The sequence below is a fragment of the Echiichthys vipera genome (genome assembly GCF_963691815.1).
Source record: "Echiichthys vipera genome assembly, chromosome: 20".
Lineage (NCBI taxonomy): Eukaryota > Metazoa > Chordata > Actinopteri > Perciformes > Trachinidae > Echiichthys > Echiichthys vipera.
The window spans coordinates 19309622-19326097 of record NC_139845.1 but is presented as its reverse complement, the minus strand read 5'-3'; the positions used below and the strand labels follow the sequence as shown (position 1 = coordinate 19326097).

General features: G+C 43.5%; 1 protein-coding gene across 1 annotated transcript; it reads right to left on the bottom strand.

The window, feature by feature from the left end:
- Positions 1–542: 542 nt before the first annotated feature.
- e2f7 (E2F transcription factor 7) lies at positions 543–11053 on the bottom strand (the record flags this gene model as incomplete). Its single annotated transcript, XM_083934738.1, has 12 exons — positions 543–695; positions 3067–3440; positions 5078–5234; positions 5812–6124; positions 6817–6898; positions 6993–7169; positions 7678–7821; positions 7910–8065; positions 8745–8981; positions 9233–9392; positions 10196–10504; positions 10958–11053. The coding sequence occupies 12 exons, from the start codon at positions 11051–11053 to the stop codon at positions 543–545; spliced, it is 2358 nt and encodes a 785-aa protein (XP_083790864.1).
- Positions 11054–16476: the final 5423 nt, after the last annotated feature.

Genomic DNA, 16476 nt, shown 5'->3' with positions numbered 1-16476 from the left:
ACTTAGTGCTTAAAAACAAGTTTATGTTCAATTACAGTCCCTGTAATTAAAATATGTTAGCTAAAATATAAATACCAATTGGGTGATAATACATAAGGTATGGGGAATTAGGCAGCGTGATCATGTCTGGGAGGGAGAATTAAGGCTGAAATACAGAACAGAGCAGTGGCCGTCTCCCACCACAGGAGGGCACTGTGACATTGGCAATATCAGTGGTTCACTCTGAAATCTGGTGTCCCATAATTGAACCATGAGGCACATTTGGACTCTGAACATAATGACCAATACCACAGGTTTCACTGAAAAACCAGTTCATCACCAGATCTCTGGTCTCTTTTTTTTGTACTTTAGTAAAGAGTTGATTTTAGGTCTCAGCAAATAGTGTTTGCCTAAATGTATATTCTTGCATTTTGGGAGGAAACTCTTAATTTATTAATTACTAAACTAGCACAGCATTAATGGTTTGAAACCATTTTTTTCACTTTTAGGATCAACACCTGAGTGTTAACAGCTCTTAGCTCCTCTTTCATCACCTCGCGGGTCTAACTGGTTGGTGTGTGGCCGACGTCCAGCCTCCTCTGTGCCGAGCCTCTTTTTCGGGCAGCTGGTGCAGCGCTGACTACACCTCCCAGTGTGCCTGGAGTCTGGAAGAAAGCCTTAGAGGCCGATGGTGTTTCCTTCGGAGTATGTGGAGTCTGTGAAGATAGAGATGGAAGTAAGATTAGAGAACATTTACACCAAATTCTCCAGTTACATTAAAAACATTCTCATATTTTTACTTTTGTAAATTTGGCCCTCATCACAACCACTAACCAGTCTGCAAAACACCTATTTGATGTCGCCATTTTGTAATCTTGTTTGTGAAAGGCAATAATGATTTGAAAAAAGTTTGTTGATAAGCAAGGCACCAGTAAACTGCCAGGATTCAGAATAAAGGACGGCCCGCTCTACCTCCAAGTAACAGCCGCCCACATTTGGAGTGCAGAGAAGACCCTTTAGTAACTGCCACCTGGACCTTTTCATGAAGGTGCCACTCTGCCCATATTAGAAGTCAAAGTGGGGGGGGGGGGGGGGGGCGACACACGATGGGTGGGTGATATGGCGATACTAGATTGGAAAGACAATCTGCCAGGCAGAGAGATCATAGTATCGTCATGCTACCACTGTAATTAAAAATGCTCCTTTCTCTCTTTATCTTGCACCTTAAAATCCACGTAGTTCCATTCTGACCAGTATTTAATATTCAATATTATTCAATATCCATCTGGAACTGCTAAGCATCTTATTGTATATTGTATATAGTGTTTAAAATTGCGATGCTGTACCCTTATTGTAGTTTATATTTTGTATTTCTGATCGTATTGTACCGCTGCTACAATGACCTAATTTCTCCTCAGGGATAAATAAAGTTATCTATCTATAGGACACATTCTATCCACTGCTGTTCTCTGCTCTGCACAGATGCATCAGGTTTTTTTTTTCCCTCAGCCAAATCCCATCGTTGGCTAGTCCACCTCCCTGAAGACATGCTGATCAACCAATCATAACGAACTACAGGCAGTGATAAGAATTTCTCATCCCCCATCATGTTTGATTCAGAGAGTAGAGTGAAGTCATGGCTGAAAATGAAACAACCGTGCCAAAGTTAGACTATTGTGCTACATTGATGGTGTCTGTCCACACTTATTCATAGAATGTGTGGAACAAGCTGTAAAATATGCCCCCGAAAAACTGTTAAATGTCCTGTGCACCAGCGGACTCCTAATGTGTTTAACAAGGAGGCAGCACCGTCACTTCACAGAGAACGTCTTCTGACCAAACCTGCCACACACACACACATCGGATGGTAACACGACGGACCTTTTCAAACACTCAAAGAGACAGCATCCGTAAGAGTATAATGAGAGTGAAACGGCGAGCAGAGCCACACTGCAGTGGGCAGAGACAACAGGTAGCTTTTTGTTACATTTGCATTGTACTTTCTGTGCAAAATTGCACAAAACTGATTAAAATCTGTTCAGAAAGGATCTTTGGTCTAAAATGTGTTTATTTATGATATTTTTTTCTTTTACGGCTATATTTTTAACATGGGGAAATTACTTGGTCCCACTGTTCATTAACTTGCAAAATAGTTAAAAATCAATATAAAACAAAACCATGATAAAATCGTGATCGTGATTTTACTGTTAAAAAAATTGTGATATGATATTTCTGCCATATTGCTCACCCCTGATTTATGTCTCATTACAACACGGCCATTGACCTGTCACATTGTTTCTAATACTGCATTAATTAGCCATCCAGCGCCTCGGCGGGTTGTCTAAAAGGTTGTTTGCAAAGCCTAACACAGTCTGTCGGCATTGCTTTGCTAAGAGAACATCAATCCCTCTTCAAGGACTTGGAGATTAATCATCTTCAACTCCTAAATGACTATGGGTGCACTCACACTGTCCTTCTACACCGGGCCAAAACAGGTTTTGCAGGTAAAGCTTAGTGCGTTTGACCAGTGTGAGTGCAACCGCTCCACACCTAGCTGCAGCCAGCTGGCCATCCCCAGCCCGTTTGAGAGAGGTGGGCTTTTGTAGAGCGCGTTTGCACACGGACATAAAAAAAAAAGGCAGACCATGCACTGACATTTAACAACAACAACAATGGTGGCGAAAGGTTCACGTTGGTGTGATGCGGAGGTGGAGTGTTTACTGCAGATTTGGTCGGATGAAAATATTCAAAAACAGTCGACAAGACGCTCAAAAACTCAGAGGTCTATGGAAAGATTTGTAAACAAAGCAATGCATCGCGATGACGTCATCAATGCGCGTGACCTGTTACGGCGCGATGACGTATGGACAGCAAGAAGCATTTGCGCGAGGCCCAGGTAGTGTGAGTACAAACGGACTGGCCAGCAGGGGGAGAGGGGGGGGGGGGACAAGTACCCTAAAGCCCGGGGCGCGGTGCGGAAGGACAGTGTGAGTGCGCCCTAAGTGTTTCAATGAGTAAATGAGAGAAACTTTCCTCATCATCATCATGTCAAACTGTGTTGTGGCATTTTGCAAGTGCGGCCCTTACCAGTGGTTCTGGCGTGTTGATGCTGACAGTCTGACGTGGTCCCGAGGGAGAATGTGGTGTGCCCGCTGACCCGTACAGCCGGCTCTGTTCTGGAGTGGATGGCGACTGAGCCGGTGACCTACTGACTTCTGATGCTGCTGTCAGGCCATACGGTGCCGCCCTCAACATAAAGTGAGCAGGCAGGCTAAAGCTCACTTTGTTATGGGCCTCAGGGCCTTGCTGTTGTAGGCCACTGGCCATCAGAGGGTAGTGGGAGAGGGCTGCAGAGGGCACCAGGACGTAGGGCAGCGCCAGAGTGGGAACACTAGTGGGAGGAAGTGCTAGACCGCCTGGGGACTGGCCGGCAGAGAGGAGGAAGTTGAGGCTGTTCAGACCTGGAGACAGATGAGGAGAAAACGGGATGTGAGGTTTATATGGACATCACGGTTTCAGTGATTAAAATTTTTTAAGAAATACTGAGACAGGGAGACCGCAATCAAGCAAGCCTTCAGTTACACACAGGTGTCTTCATTAAGTGGCTCATCTATCAACTTTATTCATATTTGATCTTTACCAAATTAGTAACACCATCCTGTTATTGACAAATTACTTTACAACTTGATTTCAAGAATTGATCATTGTTGTCTTTGTAGATTGCCAAACATATTAAACACCTGAGAACAAATCCCAGCTGAACCGAGGTATTTTATTTACATTTATTTTATTAACATCCATCTTCTATTGCTGAATTCCAAAACCTCTACATATTTTACAGCACACACCAACTGTGTAATTAATAGAAATACTGTTGGAAGAATAAAAAAAATAAAACGCTCTGAGAGCTCCCCTTTTTTATCTTCAGCAGGGACTGCGAGTCTAAATCAACTTAGCATCAGTGCTTGGTAGAGGTTCAGGCATCCATTTGATAAAGCAGACACCCTCATCCATTTCCCTCAAACATCAAAGCCAGATGTTTCTTCATAGAGCATATGGTACAGCTAACTCCAAATATGTGTACCGCTACATGAGGTGGCACAAACACCCATCCTTGCGTGTAGTGAGTAGGGATGTCACAAGAACCGATGCTTGGGTACCATGTCAACATTTTTCTACAGTCACGCAGGTTCGGGGGATGCAATTCTTCCGGAGCTCTGTTAATAGTTTGTAGTTAGTTTAGTTTGTTTCTTTTAAGTTATTATTTGATGGATTAATTGTATTTTTGATTGATTGGCCATTGAGAGCAGGCTTTTTTCCAAAGATGCCCCGATGACAGTACATTATAAAACAACCAAGGCAAAACATATATTTTAGTACACAAAAGTTACATAGAAAGCACATGAAAATGACGGTAAAAGCACTGCAAAGTTATATCAAACATATCAACAAATTATAAAACAAAGGACATCAACCTATTGGACATGCTTTCACCATGCCACAGCCGGTCAGTGAGGAGGGTCCCAAACTGATCAAAGGGACCAGTGTGTCTAACTTCAATCGCCTCTGCAGGTTGTTCTGTATGAGGAGCAAAATATTTAAAAGCCGCGTTCCCGATCTCTGCGTTTACGATGGTTTTTATGATGGTTTTCAAGGACAAAATTCTTTTGTGTCCTATTGTTCTTTTCTCACTGCCAAATAAGAGTGTATGTTGAAGTTAGAGCTTCAACAATTAGTTGAATATTTAATTAGTTACCAGCTATTGAATTGATCACCAACTATTTTGATAATTGATTAATCAGTGCAAGTCATTTTCTCAGAAAAAAAGTCCATATTCGCAGCTTTCAACTTCTTGAATATGAACATTTTCTGCTTTCCCCCTCCTATGACAAAGAACTAAATAAACTCTACTAAACTAAGTAAACTGATAATGAAAATAATGGTTAGTTGCAGCCCTAGTTGAAGCACTTGGGGTTTATTGTTTTGTCTCTTACTGTGGTATCGAATTGGCTATTGAGATGTTTCACTAGACAACTACATTTTTTGTATTATGACATCCCTAGTAGTTAGTCTTGTGTGTGTATATATATATATATACCTGCATTGTTGGGAACATAGAGGTAGTGTGATGGTTGGGCGGGCTCGCTGCTGCTGCTATTGCCACCTCCACTCTCATCGAGCGCCTGCTCTCTGGAGAGGCCTGCTGGGCCCATCTGTGAACTCACTGCTGCTTCCCTGTGAGGTCCAGCTCCCAGCTGGAAGGAAGACAGAAACCACCCGTTTATTACTGTATCCTTGTGACCCAGAAGCATGACACCGTTCCTCTAAAAAAGATCAAGTCTAGACTCCATCTTGACTGAACATTTTATGTCATAATGTGCAACGATTTATGACACGGTTAGTACAATCACTGCACTGATTAACACTCTAATTACATCAGAGTTAACTGCTGCAAAGCAATTTCCCTGAAAAGTGCAGCACTTATAGTCTAATAATCTACCTTTCTAAAGACCATCTTATCATGAAAAATGGGACTTTTCCAATTACTCGAATGGCGTGGCCTGATTAATGGCTAGGGTTTTCCAATTATCAAACACAGTTGTCGCCTTTAAGTACCACAGAAATTAGTTATCCTCATCAGTGAGCATGTATTTCATATTTTAAATTTAACAGTGTGCTATCCAGAATTACAAAAAAGAGAAACAAGATCTCGTGATATTGGGCACAGAAGAAAAATCAAAAATGACTGCGCTGAACCAAAATAATGACAGTCGCCAAGAAGTCAAGTGTATCCAAGAAGAGTACAGATATGAACACATTAACAGTCCTCACCTTGTCATCTTCCTCTAACCGAGATGTTCCCTTCTTTTTTACCACCACCTCCTCCTCCTCCTCTTCCCTCCTTCTCTTCCTCCCCTCCTCAAACTCAGACCGTGGCGATGTCTGACCTTCAGGGGTCTGATCAAACTTGTCTGGCGCCCTGTACAGCATGACTACCGAGGCTTGGGACAGGCTGGGCAGGTAGGCCAAGCAGTGGGAGGACGAGGAAGGTGTGAAGAGATGCTCTGGGTGTAGGGGAGGAGCCGGCAAGGCGGAATGGATGGAGGACGGAGCCAGCCTGCTGCTGCTGCAAGTGGGACGGTTTCTGAAGGGGGGACGAGCAAGGAAAGATTAGTCATTAGAAAAGCTCATTCTAAAGCTTCAATTCTCAGCTATGAAACTCCAACTCTAATTCTAGGTTTTTATTATTTCTCTCCCTCCAAAATCACGCAACAGCCAGTCTTGAGGCAGCCATGGTTTGGCCACAGGCATAACTACTTTGTACTGTGAATATAAAGCCAATGCTTACATTCAGAGGTGACAAAAACTGTTCACATCCACAGTGACGTGCTACATGTATCCTAAAGCTACAAATACACAAAGGCGCTTGCCAATACAAACACAGGCAGTGAGTGTGAAATATTATGGATGACTGAGATTAAACACTCCTTCAGTGAATAGGGAGCCCTGGTGCCATTGTCTAATGTGACAATAAAAACTGGATGTAATTGTATAGCTTCAATCTGAAAGTGAATTGAATTTTGAGATGAACCATTTATAATAATGACTTTATCTTGTAACAACCACAGGACCCCTAGCCCTTGTTGATGTTATATAATATAGGCTGTCCCATCAAATGTTAGCAAGAAGAGCGCTCGTGTTCAGTAAATTGTTTGGCAGTAAATCTATGGTGGATGACTGCAGATAAATCTAAACCAAGAGAATGGAAGGGTGATTACAGAGCAGGCGGAGTGTGTGTGTGTGTGTGTGTGTGTGTTCGTGTTATTATTAACTCACTCAGTGCTGTTTCCAAACTGCATGCACACTGCATTGCTGCTCGTAGTCTTTTTGGAATAATCCACAGGCTTATTTTGCAGACCTGCGGTATGAGGGACAAAAATGATTTATTAGACGATATAAAAATGTTTTTCTGTAATTAACTATTGTTTGACTGGCGAAAAAATGTCTCTAACCCGTAAGGTGTTGTTGTGGACTGCTGGGCGCAGAGCTGACCAGCCGCTGCACGGCCACAGAAGTCGGTGTGATGTTGAAAGAGGCGTGCCGAGCCATCTTGGCTCTTCTGAGGTCCTGGCCTGCCATTGGCTGTGTGGCCTCAGGCAAAGTGGCAGCTGGCACGTTCACGGTATTTCCTACAGCTGATGACGTTGAGATGGATAAGGACTGAGTTAGCATGACCGTAATAATAAAAAATATAGTTATCAGTAGAGCTGTACCGAATAGTTTGAAGATTCATAGTGTTCAAATTCTAAATTACCATTTTGCATGTCTACTCCTGTTGTTTAAACGTGGCATTTCTAATGTCCTTGCTGGCCGCGAGTGCCCTGTTTCTATTTATTCTTGTCATTTACTCTGAAAGCGCAGCAGAACATGAGGAATGTTTCTCCACGTAGAAATGACACCTCCTCATTTTATCACAAAAACCTAATCAAGGTGCAGCTGGCTGGAGGGAGATCACCGCGGAGCTTGAAGTTTCTGGTAATCAAGGTAACTGACGGTTGGTAATAACAACCTAATTGCTGTTGATTATACTGTAAGTCATTCCAGGAAAGTTCACAATATAAAATGTGCGTTTTCTGTTTGGGAGGTACAAATGTAGGAAGAGACCGAACACTGGCCCAAGTGGTCTTTAATCCTTACCAGCATTTCCAGAGTTTTTGAACTCAACGGGGCCGTGCCACTTGAAGGCCGGCTTCCTGCCTCTCTCCTCGCGGACATGGACCTTCTTTATGAGGCCCAGGCTGGTCAGCACATTTGCAATGTCGTATAGCCGCCGCACCTTAGCTGAAGACATGGGGACGGTGTTTAGTTGGATAAAAACAGAAGAAACAGGCTTTATATCAGAACTATTCTCCTGTACTTTTTTTCTTACTTTTGTACTTGCTGTGACTGGATGAGTCCTGACTCTCCTCGATGAGGATCTTTGCTGCTGCGTCCAGGGTAACCGTCTGAGTTTTAGACACCAGGAACAGCATGACGAACTTCTGGCTCATGATGCGCAGAGATTTGTCTTTCCTGTTGCCACAAGCTATAAATAACAGAGAAACAAGTATGTCAGACCACTGCTGTCCCAAGACTCTACATTGTATAAGATAAGATGACCTTTATGAATCACCAGTGGTAATTGGCTCAATCTGATCGTAAACCCTGAGATTATTGAGGCTTAAATGTGCATCTGATGTCTTAAAAACACCAGTTCAGCTGTAAGTGTTTGTTGTTCTGCAGCTCAGCTGTGACGATGATTATTATTATTATTATTATATCGCCTGAGGTCATCACATTCAACAGCCACAACATAACCAGCAGACATTAGCCACTGAATAGACATCATGTTCCTTTGTTAACTACCAGTGTTGTTATTAGTATTCAGCTGCACTGCCAAGTCAACACACACACCCTCTTAATGAGAGGCTGTGCATGTATGAGGATCACTATGGAAACTAGGCTTGTTTTGGTTCCTGTGGGTTTGAAGTGAATGACCGTTTAGATGTAGTGTTACTTGGGTAAAATCTTTACATGAGCTGCATTAAACTAATCTTATAGGTCTTGTCCTACAACAATACGTGTTAGCTCCTTTATCAGGGCCATTAAAGCAGCCAATGGTTAACACATGCAAAGGTACTTAGCTAATGGAAACGGTTTTCCAGAATCCCATGACTACATTATGGAGAAACTTTAATTCTAAAATGCATTGATCAGTTAATTACCGTTACCAGTGTCTCCTTCCGCTCCATCCTCACGCCCCGGTCCAGCCTCCCTGGCTTCGGTGACCAGCTCCATCTGGAGGTGGTAGCCCTGCTGCCGACCCTTCCGCTGCAGGTCTTCCAGCGTCGCCTCCAGCCGCTGGCGACCGTACCAGGTGTAGCTGTTCTTGGCTATCCGGCCCACAATCATGAGAGACTCCAGCACGTTGACAATGTCGTAGATACGCCGACGCTCCACTCCTGAAAATTTCGGTGTGAGAGCAGAGAGATTACATAGTCACAAAATGGTCTGTGTTTTGATTAAAGTGAAAGTTGTAAAACTAACAAGCCTTGCCAAACAGCAACCATCCCTTAATCCAGTAACATAAAAACTTTATAAATGCTCATTAAACGGACATTAGCTACGTCCGTTATTGTCTCCCTCCCATAAGGTGTTTATGACAACAGCACATCAACTCTCCTTTCCCCTCGTTTCTGGCTCTGGCTCTTACCAAGACTGGTCGCCACCTCATCCAGAGAGATCCAGATGGGGCTGTGTAGCGGCGGGTAATCAGGGTACAAGGCCAGGAACTTTTGGCACAGCAGACCCAGACTCTTCTGCTTCCTGCTCGGCTTTTTGTCTGCGTCATCTTCTTCCTCCACAGCTTCAAACTGCACAGACAGATAAACACATACATGAGAAACATTTTCCCCTTTCAGTCTTGTGTTTTACCACTAATTTAGAGAATTTTACACCAGCTAAGAGGACTTTGCTGCTACTGTTTGCATCATTATCGTTCAGGGTTATAGTGTGATCCTCTGGGTTATGCAACATACACATTAACACACAGCTCAGTTCAGAGCCATAGATAGCCTTTCTGAAACATCTTCAAGGGCACATATTTTAGAAAATAATTAAATCCTGCTATCCCGATAAAGCGTCACACTTTGGATTTAAAAAATAATCGTATCACTAAAGCAGTGATTTGGGTTCCAGCCACTTTTATATACAATATGGCTTTAAAGGCATTTATTGGGCAAAACTGAGTGATTGGATTTGTGCTTCTACAAAACTCCATATCTTGAGAGTTGAGCTGCTAATGTGAGTTAAGTCAGTGGGGGAGTGTTTACTCCCTAGGCTTTTGGACTGTGGAAATTCAGGGTTCCTCTCAGAGCATTACACTAATTAAATTAACTACAATCTAACCCCTTTAGACTACAACTAAAGTAAGAACTTATTAAACACCCTATTGATTCATTTAGAGACTGTTTGGAATTGATACCATCTGTTTTCTAATTTACTTAAAAAAAACATTTGGGCTTTGGGAAACAATGATTCACATTCTCTCATGATTTGCTTACATTTTATAGACCAAAGAACTAATGGTGAGATTAATAGATACTGATAATAATATTTAGTCGCAGCCGTATTCTTTGCCTCTTCGGAACATGCTACAACCTCCTGTTTCACCAACCTGAGAAGAGTCTTCCACCTCTGTATCCTCTACCACAGTATCTTGACTGGCCGGCTTGTCCTTCTCATTCTCAATGGGTCTGAATAACACCTTTTTCATCTCTCTGTCCCGGATGTCTGGGCTCGCAGCACTGATCAGCATCTTCAGATTGGCGGTGGGCGTCCAGGGCTCGGCCATGGAAGTGTGTTTGATGGGGGTAAGGTGGACCAGGTCAGGGGGTTCACCCCTTCTGCTCATCAGCAAAACAGGCACAGGGGACTCTGCAGATTTTGGTGGCGTGGATCTTCTCCTCTCTGTGCAGATGTTTTCCTGTGATGAAACAATTGCGGTGTTGTTACAGATGTTTATTTAAGGTGTCAAACATTTGCCTATACTGTGAGAATTTCCAAAATGGACAATTTTGGCCAAAGCACTATTACATGTAATGACAGGACATGTAATCCTGTTGATATATATTAACTGCTGCCTTTTAATACCCCATCTTCATTCAGGGGTTTTATTTAGGAGGTTAAATGTTGACACAAGGACAGAGAGGCTCATGATGAATCTGAACCTTTAAGCAAAGTCCTGTGTGGTGTTATAAGCCTGTATGTTATAATCTCGCCTCACTGCTAAGATGCCACCACATTCCTCCAAGCATCTGTCTCTGATCAGCCTGATACTGGGGAGCCCTGTCCCATTTGCATTATATCAAACCTGCCACACTGCTCACCACACCTAAGATCAAGCACTAGGGCCACCTTTTTGTTTTTGTTTTTTTACCTTTTGTTCATTTTGGCCCCCATCCTCCACCGTCTCCGCAGTGAAACCTTTCCTGGGACTTGTGAGGTCTTTCAGTGCGAGACATTCGACTTCCATCTGGAAAACTGCAGTCCAAAAAAGTCCAGATGGATATAGGAGATCGGATAAATAATCAGTCAGATCAATAGCACCTTAGCAGGGTGAACGGTAGAGTTAAGGACATGTCAGCTCGTTACGTTACAGAAAAAGTCAGACGAGTGGTCAGCTGAATTTGGCGCAAAGAACATCAGCTAATTAGCCCTTAGCAAGCTAACTGCTATACCAACTATCACGTTCCTTACGTCATTTCACTGCTAACATAACGTAAACCTCATGAACTGCTGCTGATGTAGAGAGTAACCAGCTGAATGTATTGTTATATGACATTAATACACGGGGTTAATACAAAGTTGCTATGTAACATGTAAGTTAGCCTTAATGCTTTCAACTTCACTTTAGTAAAGAGCTAATTCACTCAAATGAATCCCTACATGAAGGTGAGGTAGATCCTGTGGAAGTACTGACTCTATTACAGTGACTTATTGTTATGGTCATAACGGCTAATTTAGCTTTAATTAGCTACTTAGCTTACGATGCTAGCTCAGCTGACCAGCATACCATAACCCGAGTTACAGCCACTGGAAACCACTGGAGGGAAAACATCATTTCTCACCTTTCTCTGCTGCTGAATGAATTAAATGTTCCAATGAGGCTCCGTGTCCGGTTTTACAGACTTGTCAGTGTGTAGTTTCTTCAGACTAATAACATAGTAGCTAATTTCCCTCTTCAAAATAATCGGCCAGTCCTCCTGAGCGTGTTCCTCCGGTCCTCTAACTGCTGCACTATTAGCGGAAACTCAGCACTGTCCCGGGGAGACCGCAGCATCACCCGCTAAAGCGCTTGTTTTCTGGCGCTCTCAGGCATCTGGCTCACTCCAGCCAATCAGCATCCAGGTGAAAGGGTGCGTCACTAATCTCCATCCAATCAGCGTTGTTGTGCCGGGTACGCGCCTCAGCTTCTACCAATGGGCGTGGGCGATGGTCACGCCTCCAGAGTTGTGTTGGCGGGGCAACCGGCGCGCTATGTACAAGAGTGGGGAGTTAAAAAAAATACAGAGGTCTCACTCTGCAACTATTTTCTAGTACAGCAAAGGAAACTGTAAAAGATAGTTGCTTTGCACAAGACCAAAAGTGGCATTAGGTAAATATGTGTCATGGTGAGTAGTTTCATTAGAACGGACGCATGAACATGGAACAATTCAATTCAATTCAATTTTATTTATAGTGCCAAATCATAACAAAAGTTATCTCAGGACCCTTTACAGACTAGGTTTAGACCACACTCTATGACTTATTTATGATTTACATAGACCCAACCATTCCTCCATAGAGTACGGTGGCAACAAAAACCTTCAGTTTAGTAATGGTAATGTGAATATGACTTATATGTTATGGCAGTTAATATAGCAGAATAATAGAAACAAGCACAGCTAAGGTTATGGATTATAATAGCAGCAGGAAGCGTCATGCAGGACCAAGGCAGCAGGCACCACCACGATCAGCATAGACCTGCGAGACGACAAAGCAGACAGAACAATTTTTAAAAACCTATGTCTAGTGCTTTAGCTTTCTGGGGTGATTAGCAAGCAAGGGAGCTACAGGAACATGCCAAAGACCATTAGTTTTTAACTTGTCAGTCACATGTTAAGATATCCCATCACAAAGTTCTTGTTTTACAGAGGAACAACAGAAGTCTCCCTGGCTGGAAACGTTACATGTACAAGGTCCAGGTCAGGAGCGCTCTATCCTGGCACCACCAGACGAATCACAAATGCTTATTAATGAAACATGAGTTTGGCATCTAGTAAGGATGAACCCTGGGCGCCTCCCTAGGCAGGTGTTCCAGGCACGTCCAGCTGGGAGGAGGCCCCGGGGAAGACCCAGGACTAGGTGGAGAGATTATATCTCCACACTGGCCTGGGAACACCTCAGGATCCCCCAGTTAGAGCTGGTTAATGTGGCCCGGGAAAAGGAAGTTTGGGGTCCCCTGCAGGAGCTGCTGCCCCTGAGACCCGACCCCGGATGAGAGGCTGAAGATGAGTGAGTGACGAGTGAGTTTGGCAGATTTGCCTGGTTTCCAGCCATGCTCAGTGTTAAACCACTCAGAACATCATTGGTCGGCCTACGCATCTACAGCGCATCAGTGATGTCATTGGTACTCAAAGACAACCGACCCAACAACAGCCCATTTACCCTCTTGCTGCTGTCGTTCCACCAGACTACAGTCAGATTTGTCCTCAGTCTGTAAGAATCCTCAACTCATCCACCATATTCAATCATAAAACATATGAGCATATTTCGTTGTACAACCTTGTGTTGTAGTGCTTGGCTATATGGGTTTTAATTTCCTGTTCCTAGTCTGGCTTACCCAAAGAACGCTACTACAGTGGTGGGATGAAGTCGGCGTGTGACCAGATGTCAGGCTTTATCTCAGGCATTCTCCTCCCCTTCAAGTCCCCTTCCGCTATTTCTGCTACCAGGGCCGCCCAAGACCAATTTGATTGGTTTAAAGAAATACAAACAAGCCGGAGCGTTTTCTCCCTTATGGTGATAGTATAGGCAAGGGGTGGGCAATTCCAGTCCTAGAGAGCCACTGTCCTGTATGTTTTAGGTTTCTCCCTACCCTAACACACCTGAGTCAAACAATAATCAAACTGTGACAAGCATCAGCTGCTTGATAAGAAGCAGATCATTAGAATCAGGTGTGTTAGAGCAGAGAGAATCCTAAAACATGCAGGACAGTGACTCTCCAGGACCGGAATTGTCCACCCCTGGTGTAGGCAGACATACTATAGAGATAACTTCATGCCTGCATTGTAAAAATTGCTATTCACTCTTCAATAGGCATAAAATGTATAGTATTGTTGGCAGTGAGGAGTGCTGTGGTCACCGCCAGCTGTAAGACCCCTATGAACTGCATATCCTTCTAACTAGTCGTTCTAACTTTTAAAACAATTACTAATAACCCACAACTTACTCTCTTTAACAGGGCAAAGCACACGGCACACAACAATTAGAGCACATAAACCATTTGTAAGATTTATAACACTAATACCTGTGCCTTTACAAAAGAACACCGGATGAAATGTTTTTATATTCTACATGAGCCTAATCCTGACATTAGAATAAGACAATATTAACCTATAAGGCCAAGTCATGCAATAAATACACAAATAAAAACAGGGCGATGTAGCGTGAATCTTGACCAGGATACAAATGTACGGTCAGACTGCCCAGGACTGTAGCATGATAACAGACGGAACATGTAATACAAACAGTTTAATACCACTCATTTCTATTACAACATCCATTAATGGCTGTTTAACTATTCTGTTCACCTTTGGACCCGTGGAAATACATGTATTCTGAATAACTGCGTCGATGGTTTATGTCCATGACCATGCTCATGAAGTCTGAGGTCGTGTAACGCCTCGTCTCTATAGACGATCTTTGACTTTCAGCCGACCGCTTTGGCTTCTCCCTGCTTCTTCTCCCACAGTGACACAGCGTCAAGTAGTGACGCCCAGCTCCTAGAAACCTGCTGTATCCTAATAATCAGCCAGGCTTTTGTCTCCTGGCCGGCTGTAATTAGCTCTGCGGTTAAATCAGACAGATGGGACACCAGTGGCGCTAATATTACCTGGGCCACAGCGCGAAACGTGCTGCTGGTGGTGGTGGTGGGGAGCTCACGTTTAGCAGACAGGGGTCCCGCCCTGCATGCAAATAGGCTGTCTGAGGACGAGCACCAAGTTGTTACATAACAGCGCCCCAATACACTAAAATCTGCCGCCAAACGCTGTTCGAATCCAGGGAGGAAGGAGGGAAACGTCCATCTGAAGTCAATCTGGGATACATTTGACCAGGATTATGTTATCAGACAGTCCACAATGATTATAGTCTGCATGGATATTAAAAAGCAAACAAACATATTACTTTATGACAATGGTTTCCCAACCTGGGGGCTGGGACCCAACAAAGGGTCCTAAAAGAAATCTCAGCTGAACTAGGCGACTTATAAAAATAAGTTTTTGTCATATTTGTTATGTTACTATATCCTCACAGCACTGAGGATAAAAAAAAATCACGTCTCATGAACTGCGATCAAACTATCAAACATGGGCAGCGCTGATCAAATATGAATCAGTTCTGTGACTGTATTGCCTATTTCTCGCCTATTTCTTGTATACGTGTTTTCAGAGACACATTTTAGTGTAGGCTTACTGTTAAGTGGTAAAATGAGAGCTTTAGTCCGCCCATTGGGTGGTGTTTTCCTTTGGGCGATGTGGAATCTAGCAGATGCCATTAGCAGCACCAGCTGAAGGCAGAGGGACATGATTTTTATTATGATTATGTATCTCATGTAATACTCTCGGGATCCCGTATATATACTGTAGTAACAGCTTCAGGAAGTAGCCTTTGGCAAAACTTATTTTTATAAATGTTAATTCAGCTTTAAGCCATCAGATATGCTTAGCTGGGACTAATAAATTGTTTAAGGGCCCGTCCACACGGAAACGTGGTCTCCTGTAATCGCACAACTTATGTATCGCTTGGCTGACCATCCACATGCAGCCGGTGTTATCGGAGCATGAAAACAGTATCTTTTGTAACCAGGTCCCAGATCGGGAAGATTTGAAAACGCCCCCCATGGCGTTTTCGTCTGGACGGTGAAACCTCATACTTTGTTAATGATGCCGTCATCTCCCCACCTCGGACCTCCAACCCTGCGGCTTCACAAAACAACAACAGTGCTGCTACGTGAGAGGAGAGAGACGGATCCATGGACTGAATTGTACTCTGAGTGACATGCATGTGAATGAATCAGGCCGACCACATATTTCTCCCTTTTCCCTGATGCTCTGGATAAGTCACTAAATTGGTCGCCTTGTTTAAATAAAGTTGCCAAGAAGGTGTGAAAAGTCGCTAAATCTAGTGAGAAAGTGCTTTGGGACGGGGAAGGGGCTCCCAGCAGCACCCTTTGTTCAGTGAGGACACTAACTACAAAGTGATTGGTGCATCAGAGTCACAAATGTCTCCAATAACACTAGAAACAGTGGACACATTTCTCTCTAGGATGGAATTCTACACAGCGGCTTCTTCTCTGTTGTTGGTGTGTTTCTGTGGCAGTAACAGCGTCACATCCAGGCCTGGCATGTGTATTACAGCGTTTTTTAGCCGGTTTCACTGGTTTCGTGTGGACGCAGATATTTTTTGAGTCGAGGCCGTGTGGACGGAAAACTTTTTAAGAAAAACAGAGAAAAAAAAAAAGGTCGTTTTCGATCGTGTGGATGCACCCTAAGTCAACAAAAGCCATACTTGGCACGCTGGGTTTCAAGACTCATGCCAGCCTTGTGATGAATAAAATGCTAGGATTCCAGTTTCAGGTGCGGATACTGGCCCACAGTGCTGCTCAGTGACGTCAACGAGCCCATATCAGCAGCC